A 21,869-nucleotide genomic window follows, 5' to 3' on the forward strand; every position below is an offset into this window, starting at 1 on the left:
CAGTACCATTGATGATTTCAAACAGTTAGGAATGTTAGAACATTTTCACATGTACCAGTATTATAGCCAATTGATGGAGTCCTTTCATAAGTGTAGGTATGACATAAGGTCTGCTTGAACTTTTAATTCAGCTTAATCTATACAGTTGAACTTAGATATACAGTGGAACCTCGGTTTTAGTACATAATCAGTTCCGGAACCTCCTAAGAAATCTAAAACGTATGAAAACTGAAACGATATGACAAATTTTAGAATAAATCTGTATTTTTCATAGCTAACAAACCCGAGGTCTTAACAATAGGATATTTACCAGCTGCACTTAGAAATACTATCCTATTGTTAAGACCAAAGGTTTGTTCCTCATATGAACAAAATGCCCTAAAGGAATAATGTAAATGCAATTAATACATTCAAGATCCTAAAAAATATTTTTAAAAATACCTTTTATAGGGAATAAACACAGTTTTACATACAGAAAACAATGAATAAATATAATTATCTGTTTAAATGATGGGATCAGAAATTTTGGATGATCTCCAATCATGCTTTTGAAAAACTCGTCCTTACAAGGCAATGGTATTCTTCTGCTAGGAGTGATGCAGGATCATTACACACATCATTTCCATTACCTTTTCTCTGCATTGGTTTATACATTTATTGATCACAGTGAGGATACCCAATCTTTTGGTACTAAGCATAGTGTTAGCATAGCAGTTTTTTTAGTATGTTTTAAATCTTCTAGTTAGTTCTGTACAAGTGTAATGTGTGACTGTATTGAAATATATGAAAGTCATGAATATGTCTTTTAAGCATACATATTGCATTTATGTGTGGGGTAGCTTCCAAGGCTAAAGAAGCTGTGCAAGAGCTTGGCTTTTGAAGATAAGCTTGACATGGTGCATTATAGCAATGAAGGAAAAAATGCAAATAGCATTGTTAAGGTACTTGAGCTCACCCTGTGCATACTGTCAACTGTCCTTCAGAAGAAGAATGTTATTGTATATACAGTCATCAAGACAAAGAATTTTCCTTTGATCTCAAGAATCATGTTGGAGTGCATTGTAAGGGCATTTAGTGCAAGTCTTTTTTTGACAGCAGAGTTTTAGGCAAGAGCCAATGTTCGATTCCTTGAAGCATCCAGAATAGATGTGACTATTGACAAGAAAATTGCCAAGACATTCACAAAGACCCTGAAGCAGGAGATTTGTGGTGGTGGTTACGATGCAAATACATGTCTTGAGCATACATATGATGGCCCTCATTTGAAAAGGAAAGTTTTCATATGGGTTCAAGACTACCAAGAAACATAGCACCATTGCACCACTCTCTATTGATGAAGAATATCTGGACCTGATGCCTCTTTTGATTTACCATTTAGAGAATCCATGAGTACTGAAGTGTGTCAGTAAGGAGCCACCTGTAATAATCTGCATCAGTAAGGAGTTACCTGGAAAAATCTACAAGTCCAGCTTGAAGGCTTGTATAAAAGTAACCATCAACCATTGCAGCTATGTGGCTGGTCATGTGAACTCAGGAAATTGATAGGTCTGTCCTTGCAGCAGACCTTGTTAAAAGAACATGAAATTGGGCAGCTTGTACCAAACTCCTGTGCCCTTTATGTCCCTGCCATTCCGTTACGCAGAACAATTCTTGCAGTATCTTTGTGAACCAGGAAGCTCAAAGAATTATAGACCTAATTGTTCAGGTGATGAATCAGGACATAAGTATTTGGATATACATATTGCTCTGACATACAGGCAGTCCCTGGTTATTAGAGGGGGTTCCGTTCCCAGGGATGTGCCGATAAGCGAAAACCACCATTAACAGGAACTCTGCAATTTATCGGCGCCTTAAGCACCATTATGGGGCCTCTGTTAGGTATGTTATGGTGCCATAACTATTATTGGCGCCTTATATGGCGCCATAAATTGCCGATTTTATTGCGCTAGACAGGCACCATAAAACTGGATCGCCGATCACTGGGGACTGCCTGCATTGATTCTTATTTCTTCTTTTAAGCTATTAGTAAAGATGGGTGACAAAATAACACAATTCACAGTTCTTCCCCACAGGAGCAGACCTCTTTTCATTTCTATATTCCTAATTTTTCCTATTGAGACAGCCTTCATGGCATACATATGAAGGTGCCTTTATCTCATGGATGAGACACACTGGTGATTAGACTCTCACTGTTTAGGTCATGTGATTGCGGTTGGGCAGATGGTTCGTGCTTAATGAGACATTGTTCTCCACTGCAGTATTCCCTCCCAGGAGAAACCTGTGGTTGTATTGGACGCCAAAACCCATGGAACTCTTTCAAAGTCCTGAAGAGGGAGGGGGACATACTAGCTCAGAGTTTATATTCACAAACTCATATCATTTTGCATTCAAGTTGCTGTTGCAGGCACAACTCTGTATGTCTTGAAAAATACAGTTCAGATGTGTAGATCAGTCTTGATTTCCTTCAGGTAGATCCTTCAGTTTTCAGTCACAAAACCTGAAGTTTTCAGCTCCTGATATTTCCCAACTAATGTGTGATCCATGCTATCATAATATAAAGAGTTTGTAGTGAAACAAATGTATTTTTTATAAACCAAACCATATTTCCATACAAACCAATTTTCCTCCTTGCCAGCCTCATTATTCTTGCAGCTTGGATCAGACAAACAGCAAGTTGCTGTTTCATTTATAGGAGGGACTGGAGAATTTGAGATGAATTTGTATACATGAAATAGGCTGATTAAAAGCATAGTAATGGTTTGTATCAAGTTAATATTTCTCTTTTTGATAGATTGCATTTGTTATTAGTTCTGCACATTTACTATCAACATGGAAAAGAAGGTTGTTTGTAAAGCCACAGTTGAAATTATTCTGAAGCAATACAATTACTAGAAAAATTTCAAGCAAAACTTGAAATCAGAAACACTATTTGTAAGTCACCAGACGTCCAGCATCCTGAAGATATTCAGTCACTATTATGATCCAGTTTTTAGTAAGGAAGGTGAATTTTTATTCAAAAGGCTTTATGATACAACATACTAGTTATAAAAAGTTATGGATAAAGTGAATTATTTCAGTCTCATGTAGATGGCACCAGTTAGGACCAGTTTATTTTTGTGTTTTACAGGCTGCAGTTCAAAGTAACATTGGAAACACTCCAGCATCTCCATCTCCATCCCAACAACAGGACCCGAGGCCACAAACTGAAACTCCTGCTCAACCTCCTGCCGACCAGGCTAATGATGCTCAGACTCAACAACAGCCTTTGCCACAACGTGGTATAATTACAGTGATGAGTTTTGCATTTTGGGAAGGGAATTAGTTATGGGAATAATTCATGCGAAGAACAGTGTTGGAACTAAACTGTAGTAAACCAGATGCAATTGATTTATGTTCAGATGAATTAAAAGCCTTTATAATTCTCCATGACTAAATTATTAGTTGCATTGGACAAAGGCTTTGCTGGGGAACAGCTAAATTAGGGTGTTCTTAGAGTACTTTAGTGACTGCCTTTTCGCTTTCCATATTTTATTAGGATCCACCGCTTCAAAGTTCATATTTTATTAGTATTTGCTTGTGCTGAGCTGTCATTGTCATCATTAGTAGAATGTACATTTTTATTTTTTTTTACTCCTTTCTAATGGCAATATTTCTCTTGAAGAAGTTGTATTTTGTTGGTGTAATTGAAGACTGCATAACTGGTTGATAACATTTACCTGGTAAAGAATTATTTTACTTTTTGTAATGTTCATTTTGTTTTCTCTTGATCTTTTTTGGTGATGGTATTTTTAGGATTATCTTTTTTCATTGTGTTTGAAGCCAATAATGCAGATAAGTGCATTTGTTGCTTTTCTTTCAAAGTAAAACCCTGCCCCCAATTCATTCTGCTTAAACAGTTATTTTGGCAAATATAGATGGTGGATTTGCTGTGAAGTAAATAGAATTTTTTAAAAGTAAAACTTATTTTTTTTATACTAACCCAGTAAAGTGGACCCCCAGGATTCGTGGGGATGGGTACCACAACACCCTTCCAAAAATGCTTATAACTGCCCTATTTTAATAGTTCAACACACCCAAGATCCCCTCTAAAAATGCTAAAAGCACTTATAACTGACTTTTAAGATTTATTTTATAAAAATTGCATGTAGTTGTGAAAATTATATGAAAATGCAGTAATTAGGGAATATTTCTTTATGAAAAATTCTGCAAATAGACAAATGTTTGGCAGATAATGTGGATACTAGATGTTCCACAGAAAAATCAACAAATAGGTGAAGCTGCAAATCTATAACTGCAAATAGGCAGAGGTCTACTGTATATCTTACTCAGAATGTACAAAATGATTAACTGATTACTGTGCTATACAACTGGAATTCAAGTGGCATGTGCACTTACCTACTTACAGCTGTTTTCGTTATCAAAGACTTGAGTCATACAATGAAATTTGATCATCTTAAATGTAGGTATTTTAGTAAATGAGTTTGTTCAAAGTGAAGTAGAAAATTATTATTTTGATAAATGTTCATTTACTGCCACTATTTCTTTCAACAGGTATTTGATTACCAGTTTTGTATTTGACTGTACTGTATATTTTCAAGTTTTTTTTTTTAATTTAAATATATATTAGTACTGTATTATTTTACACAAGTAAAATAATTAGTACTGTATTATTTTACACAAGTGAATTCACAGAAAAAGTGTAGTATGATGAATAAGGACGAAAGATGAGTCAGATGAGAATGATATGCAATGCTGTTCTTAAATGATTCATTGCTACAGTATATATTTTTATAATGTATATAGTACGTAGTACTCTTTTTCATAGGTGTGTTCTGACTATATTGTCCTTTATCTGTATGTATTTTTTGTCAAGTAATGTATTCTCCCTGGATGTTGCAGGTCCAATATACAGTACGTACAGTATACCCATTTTTACAGCAGTTTCACATAGAGATGTAAAGTGCAGTTGCATTGTTTTATATACTTATATTTTTGTAATTTAATTTTCAGGAGTGGAATATGTTATACCTCCATTGTGGAAGAGACTTGTAGCTGAGGCTGTGGACTTTTTCTTGTTGTTCGTTGTCAAGTTAGCTGTTACTTTTGCTGCTGTTGATGCATTTGGCTTAATGTAAGTTTGCTGGTTATGGTTATATTTCAGTACATATAATATTATACAAAGTCAATCCCTGTCTTGCATTTTATGGTGTATACCATACATAATTTCTTTTTTATCATTCTTATAAAAATTTTCACAGAAATGTTTTTGGAGAAAAATTATTTATCTATTTTACACTAGAAAAGGTTGAATCAGAGTGGATTTCTTGGAAGTATTGTTAGACCCTAATCTGAAGGTATTCCTGCCATTTCTTTTCTAGGAGTGATGCTGAAAAATTTGACTTTGAGAATCTTACCATGGATTTTGTGGCAGACTACAAAATGGCACTTGAAATGACATCTGAAATTTTAGTGCTCGAGCTTATTCATCGGATTGGTACATGTGTCTTTGAGGTAAGGGTGTTTATTTATATGGTTATTGTTGATATGTGTCAGTGTATGTTAAAATGCATAATGACCATTGATTTACCTAATGTTTGTTAGTTTAGGTCCATGCTTCCATCAGTGTTAGGAGACAACACTAAAGAAACATGAAGGAAACCCAAATGTCTGAAACTGAACCTTAGTAAAGTATGATGGCATGTGTTATTAAAATTATAATCAATATCCTTGCTTATTGTGCAAAAAAGAGAATACTGTCATGTACTCGAACAAGTAAGATTAAAGTGTTTGTCCAATATGACTACAGCATGTACGTATCTTCAAAATCCATGCACTTGTCAGTTAAATGTCAGTTTCTTATATTAGGAACAACAATCAAAGGCTCAGAAAGAGAGTAAAATAGGTCACAATAAATTAAATAGTATACTGTGCATATACAGAAAATACAGTAGCATCTTACTTTATAAATACAGTAGCCCCATGCTTTTCCATGTTCACCTTAACCAGAACTCTTTAGTAATATCAGGAGGGTCGTCGGCTCCACAATGCATATGTACAACATTTAATTTTTATCTGGTTAGAAATATGATACATACAATATTCTGCATTCTTTGTTCTTAACAAGTGAAGTGGATTCTCGGGCATTCCACTTAGGGGTTAGTGATGTGTATTTCTGGTGATAGAAGTTCACTCTCGATGTGGTTTGGAAGTGAGTTGAAGCCGTTTGTCCCGTTGCTGAATAACCATTGGTTCCATGCAACGTAAAAATACCAAACAAACAATGGTTAAGTTGTTACCCAAGACCTCTTTTACTAGTGAAGGTCCTGTTATCTAACCTGTTAAAGTTTTCATATTCACTCTTTGACAAAGCTCTTGAATTTAATTTTTTTCCACTGAATCATTTAATTTGAAATAACAGGGTTTTTAAGTTTTTATTCATATTCTGTTGCATCTCCTCGGCCCCAAAGTCTTTAATCAGGTCATGGTCCCAAGGAATGTGTGCAAAGTATTTGATTATCTAACAGAAATGTCTACTCTGGCTAAAGGTTAGTAGGAGCAAAGGTTACATAAACATGGTGAATACATTTTGTTTTGTTCATGCCACTTACCTGACAGATATATATATAGCTGTATTTTCTGAAGTCCGACAGAATTTCAAAACTCGCGGCACACGCAGTGGGCGGCCAGGTGGTAGTACCCATTCCCGCCGCTGGGAGGCGGATATCAGGAACCATTCCCATTTTCTATTCATATTTTTTTCTGTCGCCGGTCGGTAAACAACTGTTTACAGACCTCTGCTCAGGATTTTTTGGATTTGACTCGCTTTTAAGTATCTGATTGGTTTTTTTGTATTGAATTGGATTGTTGAATTGGCTTGCGTGATAGTGGACCGTTTTTTGACTTTGGATTGGCTTTTCTGTAAACGTGATGTCTGGATCAAGTGCTGTGAGTTTCAGAGTGTGTGTGAGGACTGATTGTAAGGTGAGGCTACCGAAAGCATCGGTAGACCCCCACACAGTATGTATGAGTTGTAGGGGGCATAATTGTTTGATGATTGGAGAGTATATGAGTCCTATCGCCTTAAATTGGAACGCGATAGGATCAGGAGGTCTTCCTCCAGGAGTGGTTCTACCAAAGGTAAGGCTAATATCTCTCCTGTATTAACACCTGTAGAGTTTGCATCTCCTAAACCTGTGTTGCCTTCGGGCTCTGATTCTGTGTCGGGAGAAGCTAATGCTCTCTCTCTTATTTTGGAGTCTCTACGCACTCTGGAGACCAAAGTGAAAGCCTTGGAAACTGGCTCGGTGCAAGTGTGTGATCGTGCCCCTAGTGTTGTGGAGGGGGCGTCAGATCGGCCCCATAATGCCTCTAGGCCTAGACCTCTATCGGACTCCCAAGACTCAGGGAGAGGGTATGTCGAAAGCCGCAAGAGGGTTACGGGGGCTCCCCACCGATCTGGCGTCCCTTCGGCAGGCCTTGTTGCAAAGTCCCAGGCTGCCAAGGAGCGCGCACGAGCGCGCGTCCTGAAGGAGTGCTTTTCGTCCTCCGAAGCTTCCTCCCCGCGCAAGGGGTGGAGCGCTCGGAGAGACTCTCGTCCTCTGAAAAGGACGTTTCGTGTTGAGGACGCTTCACGTCCTGTATCGCCGCTTTCGTCGGAGGATGCGTATGACGCTTTTTCCGCCTCAGAAAAGGGGTAAGATCTCCTCCGATGAGGACGCTGGGTTGCGTGCACAGGCGCGTCTCCCTGAGAAGCAGGTAGCTGTACCTGTGAGAAGGAAGGAGGCGTCCCCTCGCCCCTCGTCTTCTCGCAGGATCAGTCCTGCTTCCTCTGTTCGTTCCTCTCCAACGAAGAACATTCTTTTGTCCTTCAGGACCAGCTATCGACGCTTATGGCTCAGAGGACTCGCCCAGCAGCAGTCGAGCCTAAGCGGAGGAAGGACCTTAGACTGCCCGTCAAGAGGACGAAGCAGTCTCCTTCTCCCTCTCCTACTTCGTCTCGTTCGCCGATCGCGTCTCCTTCGGCGATTCGCCGATCTCGTTCGTCCTCTAGGGGAAAAGACGTTGCGTCATAAGACGCTTTTGAGGAACGCTCGGCAGGACGATCAGCACGACGTTCGACAGGACGCTCGTCAGGACGCTCGGCAGGACGCTAGGCAGGACGCTTGGCAGGACGCTTGGCAGGACGTTCGGCAGGACGCTTGTCAGGCACGGGCTTCGGCAGGACGCCTTGGCAGACGCTCGGCAGGACGTTCGTCAGGACGCTCGCCAGGACGCTCGCCCAGACGCTCGCAGGACGCTCGGCAGGACGCTCGGCAGGACGCTTGGCAGGACGCTCGACAGGACGCTCTTCAAGACGCTTTTGGGGACTCCGACCAAGAAGTCGTACCCCAAGACGCTAGTTTGCGCGCACATGCACGTATTCCGGCTAACATGTCTTCCCTTTCGTGTAAGAAACGTAAGGACGCTTTCTCTGGCAAGTTGAGGCTGCCTCGGGTGTCGCTAAGGACGCTCGTCCTCGTCAGGACGCTCTACCTGCTTCAAGTGGTAAGCGCCATAAAGAAGACAGCCGAAATAAGGCTTCATCCAGTAAGGATAGGGGTCCTTTGATTAAGACAAGACCCGACATTCGTACGCCCTCTCCGGACAGGCGGTCTCCTCTTCCGTTTAGAGAAGAAGGAGAGCTGAGTAGTTCGGCTGAATCGGTTGAAGAGGAACCTTCTGCTGCCTTCAATCTCAGATTATAAAGTTCTCGTGCCGGCTGTTGCGCTTCGTCCTTGCTGAGGACAAGTTTCAGCCTGCAGCTCCCAAGTCTCCTCCTTCGCAGTTTTCATCATCTAAGACTGGTAAAACTCCGGAGTTTGTTGAGATGAAAACTTCGCTCTCCACTAAACGAGCGTTCAAGAAACTCCAAGATTGGATGGTACGAAGGAGAGATCAAGGCAAGACGACTTTTGCTTTGCCTCCAGCTAGACTCAGCGGAAAAGGGGGTATTTGGTATAGAACCAAAGAAGAAGTGGGGGTTCGTATCCCTTCTTCAGCTCAAGGAGATTTCTCCAGCTTGGTGGATTCGCAGAGGAGGTCTCTTTTATCCACTGCTAAAGTGACCTGGACCTCTACGGAGACGGACCATCATTTGAAGGGTCTGCTCCGGACTCTTGAAGTTTTCAACTTCCTTGACTGGTGCTTGGGAGTTCTGGATCTGCAAGCGAGAAGCCCAGAATCCTCAGTCTGGGGGAGCTGTCCAGCGTGTTAGCATGTATGGACAAAGCCGTCAGGGATGGTTCGGAGGAGATCGTCTCTCATTTTGGAACGGCCTTATTGAAGAAGAGAGCTTTGCTGTGCAATTTCACAGCTCGTTCAGTTACTCCAGCTCAGAAAGCGGATTTGCTTTTTTCTCCTCTTTCGAACCATCTCTTCCCCCAGACTTTAGTAAAGGACCTGACTAGCAGTTTGCAAGAGAAGGCAACGCAGGACCTCTTAGCCCAGTCTACAAGACATTCGGCAGTACCTTCAACTTCTTCAGCTTCGGTTCGACCGCCGAAGAAGGTTAAGCCCTTTCGTGGGGCTCCCCCCTCGAGAGCAGCTCCTCAAGGGAGAGGGTTTTCACGAGGAAGAGCTTCCTTTAAGTCAAAGCCTTCCAAGTGAGAAGCATGTCCTTCAGACACCAGTCGGAGCCAGACTGAAGTTTTTTGCGGGAGCGTGGAGAGAGAGGGACACGGACTCTTGGTCCTCAAGATCGTGGAGCAGGGTACAAGATCCCCTTTTTAGATCTTCCTCCTCTTTCGACGACTCCCAGAGACCTTTCTCCATCCTATCAGGGAGAGAAGAAGCAAGTGTTATTCGATCTTCTTCAACAAATGATCGAGAAAAGAGCGGTGGAACAAGTCGTGGACCTGGGGTCTCCAGGTTTTTACAACAGGATTTTCCTAGTACCGAAGCAGTCGTCAGGTTGGCGTCCAGTTCTAGATGTAAGCAGGCTCAATCTTTTCGTGGAAAAGACCAAATTCACGATGGAGACGCCTCATTCTATTCTGGGAGCCTTGAGACCGGGCGACTGGATGGTGTCCTTAGACTTGCAGGACGCGTACTTTCACATCCCGATCCACCCTCTTTCAAGAAAGTATCTAAGGTTTGTCTTAGACAAAAAAGTGTGGCAGTTCAGAGCTATGTGTTTCGGCCTGACCACGGCTCCAATGGTGTTCACCGTAGTCATGAAGAATGTGGCGAGGTGGCTACACTCTTCGGGGATAAGAGTTTCCCTGTACCTCGATGACTGGCTGATCAGAGCGTCGTCGAGAGAAAAGAGTCTGAAGGACTTGCAGTTCACTTTAGCCCTAGCAAAGTCCCTGGGACTTCTTGTCAACCTCGAAAAGTCGCATCTGACCCCGACACAGTCCATCGTGTATCTGAGGATTCAGATGGATTCAGTGGCTTTTCGAGCGTTTCCGTCCCAGGAACGTCAGCGGCTAGGTTTAGAAAAGATCTCGGCCTTCTTAGGGAAAGAGACTTGCTCGGCGAGGGAATGGATGAGTCTGCTGGGAACCATTTCCTCGCTAGAAAGGTTTGTTTCCTTGGGAAGACTGCACCTCAGGCCTCTCCAGTTTTCCTTGCGGACGAGTGGAAGGCCAAGGACGATCTCAATGCCATATTGAGAATATCTCTTCCGATAAAGAACCATCTAAGATGGTGGTTCGACCCTCAGAAGCTACAGGAGGGCGTGTCCCTAAGTCTTCTGAGCCCCGACCTAGTGTTGTTCTCCGACGCTTCCATCACGGGCTGGGGAGCAACACTAGGAGGGAAGGAAGTGTCAGGCTCCTGTGGAGGGGAACAGGTAGCCTGGCACATAAATGTCAAAGAGCTTGCAGCAATCTTTCTGTCTCTGCAGTTCTTCGAAAAGGAGTTTGAAGAACAAGATTGTTCAGGTAAACTCAGACAATACCCAACAGCACTCGCTTATTTGAAAAATCAGGGAGGAACACACTCCAGAACTTTGTTTTTCCTGGCGAGGGAGATTCTGCTGTTTGGGCGAAGAGAAGAAAGGTGACAATCCTGACGAGGTTTCATTGCAGGAGTGCAAAACGTCAGGGCCGATCTTCTCAGTCGTCGGGAACAAATCCTACCGACGGAATGGACCTTGAACAAAGACGTGTGTCGAGACCTTTGGAGGTTGTGGGGACGTCCTCTGGTCGACTTATTCGCGAGGTCAAGGACCAAGAGACTTCCTCTTTATGCTCCCCGGTCCTGGATCCAGAAGCGATCGCTGTAGACGCGTTGCTTTGGAATTGGACGGGTCTAGATCTGTACGCCTTCCCACCATTCAAGATTTTGGGGAAGTCATGAGGAAGTTTGCGGCCTCAGAAGGGACGAGGTTGACCCTGATCGCTCCGATGTGGCCAGCGAGAGAATGGTTCACAGAGGTCATGTCTTTCCTTGTAGATCTTCCAAGGACATTGCCCTGGAGGAAAGATCTACTCAAACAGCCTCACTTCGAAAGGTTTCACCAAAACCTCTCCGCTCTGGGTCTGACTGCGTTCAGACTATCGAAAAGTTGGCCAGAGCGAGAGGTTTTTCGAAAGCAGCTGCGAGAGCAATCGCAAATGCAGACGCTTCCACAAGAGCTGTTTACCAATCGAAGTGGGCTTCCTTCAGGGCATGGTGTAAAAAGGAGGGAGTTTCCTCTTCCTCGACCTCTGTGAGCCAGATAGCTGATTTTCTGCTCTTTCTCAGGAATGTGCAGAAATTAGCGGTCCCCTACCATCAGGATATAAAAGCATGTTGTCAGCGGTTTTTAGGCACCAGAGGCCTTGACCTTTCCTGACAACAAGGACATTCATGATCTTTTAAAATCTTTCGAGACTTCGAAGATTCCTCAAATGAGACCTCCGTCATGGAACCTTGACGTGGTTCTTAAGTTCCTTATGTCAAGCCCTTTCGAACCGCTTCGAGGCAGCGTCTCTTCGAAACTTGACAAGGAAGGCCCTTTTCCTAACTTCTCTTGCGACGGCTAAGAGAGTTAGTGAGATTCAAGCGTTTAGTAATTTAGTGGGATTCAAAGGAGACAATGCTGTCTTGCTCTTTGAACCCAACTTTCTTGGCGAAGAATGAAAATCCTTCGAATCCTTGGGGCCGAAAACTTTCGAGATCAAGGGTATGTCAAGTCTGGTGGGCCAAGAACCAGAGAGAGCCCTGTGCCCGGTCAGGGCTCTCAAGTTCTATGTACATAAGAACAAAAGAGGTAAGAGGTCCCTCAGGTAATCTCTGGTGCTCTGTGAAGAGACCAGAGTTACCTTTATCTAAGAATGCTGTTGCTTTCTTTCTGAGGGACGTCATTAAGGAGGCTCATTCATCTTTCCTGAAGACTGATTTGAGCCTCTTACGAGTGAAAGCTCACGAAGTTCGAGCTGTCGCTACCTCTCTTGCCTTCCAAAAGAATATGTCAATCAAGGACATTCTTGATTGCACCTTTTGGAGGAGTAACTCCGTCTTCGCCTCACATTACCTAAGGGATGTGAGAACGATTTATGACGACTGTAATTCACTGGGGCCATAACGTTTTCTGCGGACACAGTCTTGGGGTCCGGAAGTAGCTCTTTCCCTATCCCTTAGTTAGGCTTAGGTTAGTTTTATTGTTGTGTTTTTAGGTTGTGGTGAGTCTTATGTGAAGATCTCCACCCATCCTTTAGTTTAGTTTTTAAAGGGGTTTTTTGAATAGTTGGTCAGGTGGTGGTCAGTTGCTTCGTTGCCCTCATATGTATGGCTCGATGGTCTTGTCACGTTGAGGTCTCGTACCCGTTGACAGATCATCTAGAGCACACCAGCACTACAGGTCTCCACCTGGCTGGCAACTCTGATTTAAGCAAAAGCAGCCTTAAGTGACAGTAATCACAGAGTCTACTTTGCTAACAGGTGAGGAACCAAGATGTATATCATCTACTTAATTTAAGTTTCCTAAAAAATCCTATTCTGTCTCTTCCCACCATCCGAAGGTGGGATTCAGCTATATATATATCTGTCAGGTAAGTGGCATGAACAAAATGTTATTGTTATTATACAATTAAGTTTGTTCATACTTACCTGGCAGATATATATAATTAAATTGCCCGCCCTCCTCCCCTCAGGAGACAGTGGCATTAATAAAATATGAATAGAAAATGGGAATGGTTCCTGATATCCGCCTCCCAGCGGCGGGAATGGGTACTACCACCTGGCCGCCCACTGCGTGTGCCGCGAGTTTTGAAATTCTGTCGGACTTCAGAAAATACAGCTATATATATATCTGCCAGGTAAGTATGAACAAACTTAATTGTATAATAACAATAACATGTTTAATTATAACTGCATTTTAAAAGCTTTATGATTTTTGTGTAAGTTTAGTTTAGCATTAGCACACTGGGTTAAAAAAATTGCCAACCATTGTGGTAACATTTCTAGCATGAACGACTAAAGTTGCTGTTATGCCAATTTTAGGAAATCGGCTAATTAGTATGCAAAGCAAGTGAGCCAGGTCAAGATATACCATTTGAGTTTTACTCTTCTTTGCTTGCTTGTAGCTCATTTTGAGGAATTTTACCTGTGTGAAGAGAATACTGAATTTTAGTTAAGAGGTGTGCCGAATGCCGATTTTTGAGGGCTTATTGATTTTTAGTTATTGGCAGATTTGGATTAGTTAAAGTTTAAATAAACATGTCCTGAAGTATTATTGGAAAAGAATTTTTTTTTTTTTTTTTTTTTTTTTTTACACATTTGTTCACCACATTTACCGGCCTGTGAATGGCATCAAGGGAAAAATTGTCGTAATATTTCTGCATGACTTTTTAGGTGGAAGTGAGGAATATACTTTACTTTCCTACAGAAATATACATTATCTATGATAAAAACTGGCTCTTTATCTTAAAAAAAATCATATCAGAGTAAATATTGAGCAACAAATTTTCACATAATCTGTATGACTTGCCAATTCTGGATAGAGAAAGTGAAAAATTTACGTTATTATCCCACTAAACTAACCATTTTATTCAGGGTCTTACCAAGCTGTAGGGTTCCTATACACAGCAGACCAAACTTCAAATTCTTGTGGTGGCACCGCCATCACTAGTGTAGGTAACCAGTTACCGACCACTCCCGGTAAACAGGTATAATGACGGCACACCTCTTATTGGATTTTGGCCGCCTCCCGAGTAACATCGGGAGTTCTGCAGACCTTCTCAGTCTTCATTTGGAGGATTTTTTTTTTTTTGGCTTTTTTGGATATTGGTGATGAACAATTTTGTTGTGGTTATTGATTTTTTCTCAAAATAGCTTAACTTATTTTGTCTAATTTGCTGCTTTTTTTCCTTGAATATGTCAGATTCAAGTGTATCTGGGGGTAGGTTTTGTGCAGATAGCTGCAAAACAAGGTTAGTTAAAGAAGTATACGATCTTCACTCTAGATGCACTGAATGTAGGGTCCGGAGTGTTTGAGGGAACTAAGATGTTCTGTATGTCAGGATTGGGATGAGGAGAAATGGAAACTGTGCGTTTCATATAATAAGAAAGTGTTGCAAGATAGGAAGAGAAAGGCAGTCCTTAGAGCTGATAGTAAGGCTAGTGTAGCTCCTCCACCTTCCCTTGGTTTACAACAATTTTGGCTTATGACATTCCGAGATTGTGATGCTTTTCAATTATATTCATCAGAAATTATTTCCAGGTTTATGACACATGTTCCAGGTTTACGGTGCTGATCTGAAGGAAGAAATATGACTCTAAAAAGGCAAAATACTAGTGATATTTGACTGCATGCAATGTTCAACCCCATTTTTACTGCATATAGTAGGATTTTAGTATTAATAAACATTACCTTAATATAATTTATCTAGCCCTAAATCCCCAAAAACCGCACCAAAATTTACCACATTGGCAACCCTGTTACCTCCTATTCTGTCCGCCAGTTGGCAATGCTGCCGTTGTCAGTTACAAAACCTTCCCTGAAAATCAGTTGTTAACGAGCGCCCGTGTTGTTTACATCACGGCTGCTCTTTATAAATTTCCTAAACCTTTTTGTGCCATTAAAGCTCTCATTAATTGTTAATGCGATTTTATGTTAATTACCACTTACATATTACATCCACGAAATAGTGAATTAACTTTTATTTCTATTGTGGTATTTATATTATATTACAAATTTTTGCGCGACCTTGTGGGACAAGGATGAGTAGCAGGGAGTATGAACCCCATTACATTTGTAGCTTTTGTCGTGGACAGGTTTGTGACTTGACTTATCGTTGTGACTTATGTAAGCCTTGGTCTGACGAAGACTTGACGACTTAGCCTATATGAAACATCAAAGAATCTTGCAGTGTAACAGATTTATTAAGGAGGAAAAAAGAAATCGGTAGCTAGACCTGTATCTAATGATTTCCTTGATTTGTGCGCTCATGGTTCTGGCTCTTCGATTTCGGTATCGTGTGATTCCGGTTCCGAGTTAATTGATGCTTTGCCACCTGTACAACCGGTAAATAATGTAGTTTCTGATGTTGATTCAAAGGTTTTGGCGATGGAAACTAGTTGGAAACAAAAGTTTGAAAAATTACAGCTTAGTTAGGTAGATACAGTGGGGCCTCGTTATCCACGGGGGATAGGGCCCAGAACCCCCCGTGATAAGTAAATACCCGTGTTATCCTGATACCCCCCTCAAAAATTGCTTAAAACTGCCTACTTTAATTGTTAACCCACCCAAGACCACTATTCCAATGTTTATAACTGCCTACTTTAGTTCAAACACCAAATATGTTTTCAACTATCCCCTAAAATTAGCCTTAAAAAATAAATGTAGTATATGTACTACTGTACATATGTAGCCTACTAGCCTAGGGATTACAGCTAGAAGCCTACATACGCATGGTGGGCCTCTTTTTTTTTTCTTTTTTTTTTTTTACAAGGAAAGAGAGGATGAGTGGTAAGAGAACTATCATATGTAAATCTAGGGTACTCACCAAACAATCTATGTTGATAAAAGATGGCGACGATTTTGCAGTGCAATCCAGTAACCTAATAACGATAATGCTACCAACAGTATGCAGCGAAAACATCTCTTCCCTTCGTCACAACACGTTAATACTAGTATATTCCACGTAAAAACCTTCATCTGACCTTTAGGCGTCTTTCCCATAAGAGTAAAAGAATCAGGGCTTTTGGATGCCACATAATTAACTCGTTTATATGGGTACAATTTAAAGAACGCGCCGCGCACACCACATTTCATAACAACAACAAACAAATGTTTGTAGGCCAGTGTTGCCAAACTGGGAATGGCAATTTCTTGCTAGATTTTGTTTCCATAAAAGGCTAAAAAATATCACATACCGTATATACTCGAATAACGTGCAATCTCCCATATCGTGCGACCCCCTAATTTTCACCATAAACAGTGGTTTTGTGTTTTGTCATGTATCTCATGTATCATGCAAGTTCATAAGGTTGGTGGTTTAGCCTGCTAATGGCCGAGTCATTCAGATGTGTGCTGATGCTAGTCAATTTACGGTAATTTTCTTATTAATCTCGAGAATTGAATAGAAAATCTCAAGATTAAAAAAAAATCCCAAGATATAAAATAATTGTAAAAATAACACGCCTTGGAGTCCTTAATCATTCTCTCTCTCTCTCTCTCTCTCTCTCTCTCTCTCTCTCTCTCTCTCTCTCTCTCTCTCTCTCTCTCTCTCTCTCTCTCTCTCTCTCGGAATAAATACGTACGTACTGTAATTTTGCAGTAAATGTGTAGACATTGTGTGCGTGTTTAAAAAAATGTGCAGTACACACACATTCCAGATGTTTCGGTTTTTTGGAATTTTTCAGATTTCGGAAATGTGAGGTCAGATGCATAATCAAACAAACACCACTACTGCAGAAAAACATTTTTCCCTTTATGTTTTTCATTATTGTTATTTATTAATTACAGTTTATTTAATATATTATAATAACTGTTAAATGAATGTGAGATAATTAAGATCACCATATAATAGTGGGACAATTAATACCATATGTTCACTAATAGGTATTATTTTCAAAACAAACATTCCGTAAAACACAAAAAATATATGTACATAACAATCAAATATAATAATGTTTTGCAGTTCAACTTGTGAATTTTAACAATAAGTATGACTATATAATATATTTTACCATATCGATCTTGAAGTTGAAGAGTCGTAAAGTTCTGAGGATGGTCCGGGAAAAGGATTTGTACTTTGTGATTACGTATCGCTACAACACCATGTGGTATTTTCATACCACTATATTGATGACGCATCGCTACGACACACGGTGTTTTTTCATACCACTATACGTTAAAGTTAAAAACATGACATAGAATCGACTTTGCGACTTCGTTCACTTTGATATTTTTAACGATACAATAACTATCATTTGTACTACTAAAACCATCTTCACAATAAGTAATTTTTCGTAAGATATGTGTTGTTGCAAAAGCTAGCTTATACATAAAAGGCTTTTATAATTTAAGTCATCTTAGATTATACATATGCACACCCAAACTCATTGTGGGGAAATTTACTACTGTTTCCTCGGATATTGAAATACTTTAGCATCATTCAAACACTTTAATAATATAATGCATAAATACTAGGCTATACATATTTTACATCGTATACAAATACTACATACAGTTACTATAATACACCATACTTTTATATACAAAGTTAACAGTTATATACACATACTTTTATATACAAAGTTAATCATATGAGGTAGTGATCAGACGACAGCTGTGCACTGGACTACGTACGTACTACTTGGAAGATAAACGAACAAAAAATTTTGTTGTTGTTAGTCGCCGGGATAGATTAACATTTTTCCAGAGATTAAAAAGCTGAATTTGTTTTGAAGGTATGTCAACCGCGATATTATATTATTGTTTTCACGAAGGAATAATTAATATAAAGAAAATTATTGAGTAATTTTGCCGTCAGCAGTCAGAAAATCACGAACATGGTAACGTTCAAACCTAGTGCTATCCATGGCGTATGTCTATAAATAGAACAGAAGCAGAGGGCAGTCATTGGATAACAGATCTCCATGGCTACCAAACCAACCAATCAGGTGTTAGTTATACTACTCTGTAATTTCTTAGAATGAACGTTTACACACACGAAGCTAACGATGATGTATGTGTTTTGCATACAGTACGTAGTTTTGTTTTAGTTTTTATATTAGTGTGAGTATTTTACTGATTTCATGAAGAATAGAATGATTCCTTCTCATTACTTTGAATGCAAAATGGCTTGAAGATTCTTCCGCAAAAAGAAGAGAAAAAAAATTCCTTAGAGATGATACCTATTTACTAACGCGGTTGACATACCTTCAAAACAAAAATTCGGCTCTTTAATCTCTGGAAAAATGTTAATCTATCCCGGCGACTAACAACAACAAAATTTTTGTTTGTTTTATCTTCCAAGTAGTACGTACGTAGTCCAGTTGCACGCTGTCGTCTGATCACTACTCATCTGATTAATTTTGTATATAAAAGTATGTGTATATAACTGTTAACTTTGTATATAAAAGTATGTGTATATAACTGTATGTAGTATTTGTATACGATGTAAATATGATATAGCCTAGTATTTATGCATTATATTATTAAAGTGTTTGAATGATGCTAAAGTATTTCAATATCCGAGGAAACAGTAGTAAATTTTCCCCACAATGAGTTTGGGTACATATGTATATCTAAGATGACTTAAATTATAAAAGCCTTTTATGTAGAAGCTAGCTTTTGTAACAACACATATCTACGAAAAATTACTTATGTGAAGATGGTTTAGTAGTACAAATGATAGTTATTGTATCGTTAAAAAATATCAAAAGCTTAAAGTGAACGAAGTCGCAAAGTCGATTCTATGTCATGTTTTTCCTAAACGCGTGACTTAAAGGAGAAACAAAGTTAGTTTTGGTTGTTTTTTCACTGGCACAAACCCATAACAATGCAGTGTATGTATGATAATTCTAAACTATTATTCACTACCAAAATAACGATGATATTTTGTATTGAAAATTAATGTTACGTATATTCCAAACATTATTACTACGTAGCATGAATAGTACTATAAAAAGTTTCGAAAGATAATCTTGCTGTGAACGCTACATAATTTGATTTTCATATACGTACGTACATTTTGTCAGCTGGCTGGCCTCGCATAGATAAAATTGATTCACTGATATGGAATTACTCCACGAATAGCCTTTTTATTATGAGGATATGACGATAATATATAAGGTAAAAAATGCTTTTATGTATTTCGTTTACGCTTCGTCGCCAATAACAAACAGCAATACTTACGATAATCTATGACAAATAGCGTTTGTATGACTTCATTGTTCAGAGAAGTTTATATACGAATAACTGCCAAAAATAATAATGAAGTTCGAATTAAGTTTAGCCTTAATGTTATTACTACTGTAATTACACTACCACTACTATTAAAATTTCTAAAAGTTTATCAAAAACAAAAATGTCGCTTTGAACAACAAACCATTACATAAACCATTTCGTACGTAAAGGTATATGCTTACATTTTGTGGCTGGCCACTCGACGATAAGTTGAGTGCAATGATGTGGAATTATTCTTCGAATAGGCTATTTATTATGAAGATATGACTATAATATTATATGGTAAGAATGGTTTTATTACCTTTATTGTGTCAGTTAATATCATAATGTGAAATGTTTGTGTACGTTGGTGATTATCGCACTGCAACTACGCTTAGCCTACCAATGAACGTCGTTACATAAACCTTGAATAGGCTATTTATTCGAAGATAGGACAATAATATATTAGGTGAGAATGGTTTTATTACCTTTATTGTCAGTTAATATCATTATATGAGTCTTTAAATGAATGTTGGTAGTTATCGGACCACGGCCGAGGGTTAGCCTACCGAAAAACATCGCATACGCAACACAACAAACCCGTGATGCAGCGATTCATACCAGTGATGTAACATGAGAAAACGGTCCCTCCAAGAAAAAAAAACCCGTGATTAACTGGATCCGTGAATACTGATCCGTGAATAAGCGATGCCCCACTGTAGAGACATTTCAGCTAAGTTTAACAAGCTGTCAGAGAATTTTGAAGAAGCTTTTACTAGAATGTCTAACACTCTTTTTAGATTCATTTTCAGCTCCTCGTCAGGTACCTGTCGACAGCACCATGGGTAACGGTGCAACAGATACCCTGGCTTGTGAACCCCGTCGTGGCGAAGGCCTAGGGGGGATCCGGTCCGGGCAGGTGCCTGACGATTCTTTACCCAATGTGTCTCCTGTTAGTCCCGTAAGTGCCAAAGGGCGCTTATTTAGGAGAGGGGGGGAGGAGTATTAGTGTTAGACCTAAGATAGCTAGTCGTCAGGATCTTACTTCAGGGGAAGTTTCTCAGTTAGAATCTGACGATGATAATAATGGTGACGTGGATTCGTGTGATATGGATGTTTCTTTGAACGGCAGTCATGATGTCGAGTTCAAAAAACTTTTTGATTTAATTTTGAGTTTTCTTCCTCAGGCGAGGCCTAAGCAGAAGCAGCCTCTGCCTCGTTGTATTACAGAAGGGATTTTTCTTGATGGTCCTTCCCGGTTGCGGGAATTTTTACGTTTTTCTCTTGCTCAGAGGTTCGCGAGAGTGAGGGCGGACGTTGCCGCTAAACTTTCGAAGGTGATCGGAGAAGGGAAGAGGAAGCTCTCTTCTCTTCTACGACACCGGAGAGGAGTTTATCAGGTGGCGGATTATACTTCATTCTCTCGACCCCCCAAACCAAATCCTGATTTTGTCCGACTTTCAGGTCAACCTTTGCTTTCCAAGGCTTCGGTCTCAGTCTCAATCGAAGACGTTATTGCCATGGAGTCTGTTATAAGCCCCTTACAAGAAGCTCAATCCTTCAATATGTGGGTCCTTGGAGGTCTTTTAATATATATCAAGGACTCTGGGTTTGTTCCTCCCGATGCTCCTCTTTTTGAGAAATTCTGCTCGTCTATTTCAATCGCTTCTGTACATCAGAACGAGCTTGCCGCTTCAATGTAGGCCTTTCTTGTTTCGTCACAGTTACCCTCCTCTGTATCGGAGATTCAGAGAAACCGTTTGTTGTCCTCTTCCCCTTTTGGCAATTCCCTATTTGATATATGAGGTTTTGAAGGAACATCAAGATGATGCCTCTTCCCAAGCTCACTGGGCCTTATCAAGGGCTTTTTCCTCTGGTCTTCCTCCCGTTCCTTCAAGGAGTAAGCGTAAGTTTAGTGCCAGTTCCGTACCTTCTGCTCCAGCCCAACAACCTCCTCCTTCTGGCTCGTTTTTCCAGAGTACATCTCAGGTTTCTGGTGCCTCAGCTTCCTCCTCTGGTGCTCACTCTTTGAAACGTAGGAGAGGTTCTTGGAGTGGCTCTAAGGGCAGGGGAAGAGCTCAACCTCCAGGTGGACCTTCTTCTTCTTCTTCTTCCTTGCCTCTGCATAAGAATTTTCGGAAGTGGGAGTCATTACCTCGCCCGGAGACCATAGTAGGAGCTTGTCTCTCTCGCCATCGGTCAGCTTGGCAGGAGAGAGCAGTGGATGCTTAGGTGGTGGAGGTCCTGAGGTAGGTTGCGAGTTCCTTTTTGTTTCGAGACCTCCACTTTCCAATCATCCTCTCGAGTTCAGCGGTTATTCCCTGCACTCAATCAGGGGTCAAGCCTGGGAGAAGGAGCTTTCGGCTCTCTTGGAGAAGGATGCCATAGAGCAAGCTCCTCCTTCTCCTGGGTTTTACTCACGGGTGTTGTAGTTCTAAAGGCCTCGGGTGCCTGGCGCCCCATCATAGACCTTTCGGTCTTGAACAAGTTTATTCTAAAGTCCAAGTTC

The 21,869-nt window shown here is 40.4% G+C and overlaps 1 protein-coding gene across 4 annotated transcripts in view; it reads left to right on the plus strand.

The window, feature by feature from the left end:
• The window catches only part of LOC135216800 (protein FAM8A1-like), a 121,173-nt gene that overhangs the window by 69,790 nt on the left and 29,514 nt on the right, over nucleotides 1-21,869 (plus strand). For all 4 annotated transcript variants that reach the window (XM_064252288.1, XM_064252289.1, XM_064252290.1 and 1 more), the window contains exons 4-6: nucleotides 3,128-3,278; nucleotides 5,011-5,131; nucleotides 5,379-5,511. In XM_064252288.1, the coding sequence (XP_064108358.1) occupies nucleotides 3,128-3,278; nucleotides 5,011-5,131; nucleotides 5,379-5,511 (405 nt within the window). The remainder of the gene's footprint in view (nucleotides 1-3,127; nucleotides 3,279-5,010; nucleotides 5,132-5,378; nucleotides 5,512-21,869) is intronic.

Source organism: Macrobrachium nipponense, chromosome 6, assembly GCF_015104395.2.
Source record: "Macrobrachium nipponense isolate FS-2020 chromosome 6, ASM1510439v2, whole genome shotgun sequence".
Classification (NCBI taxonomy): Eukaryota; Metazoa; Arthropoda; class Malacostraca; order Decapoda; family Palaemonidae; genus Macrobrachium; species Macrobrachium nipponense.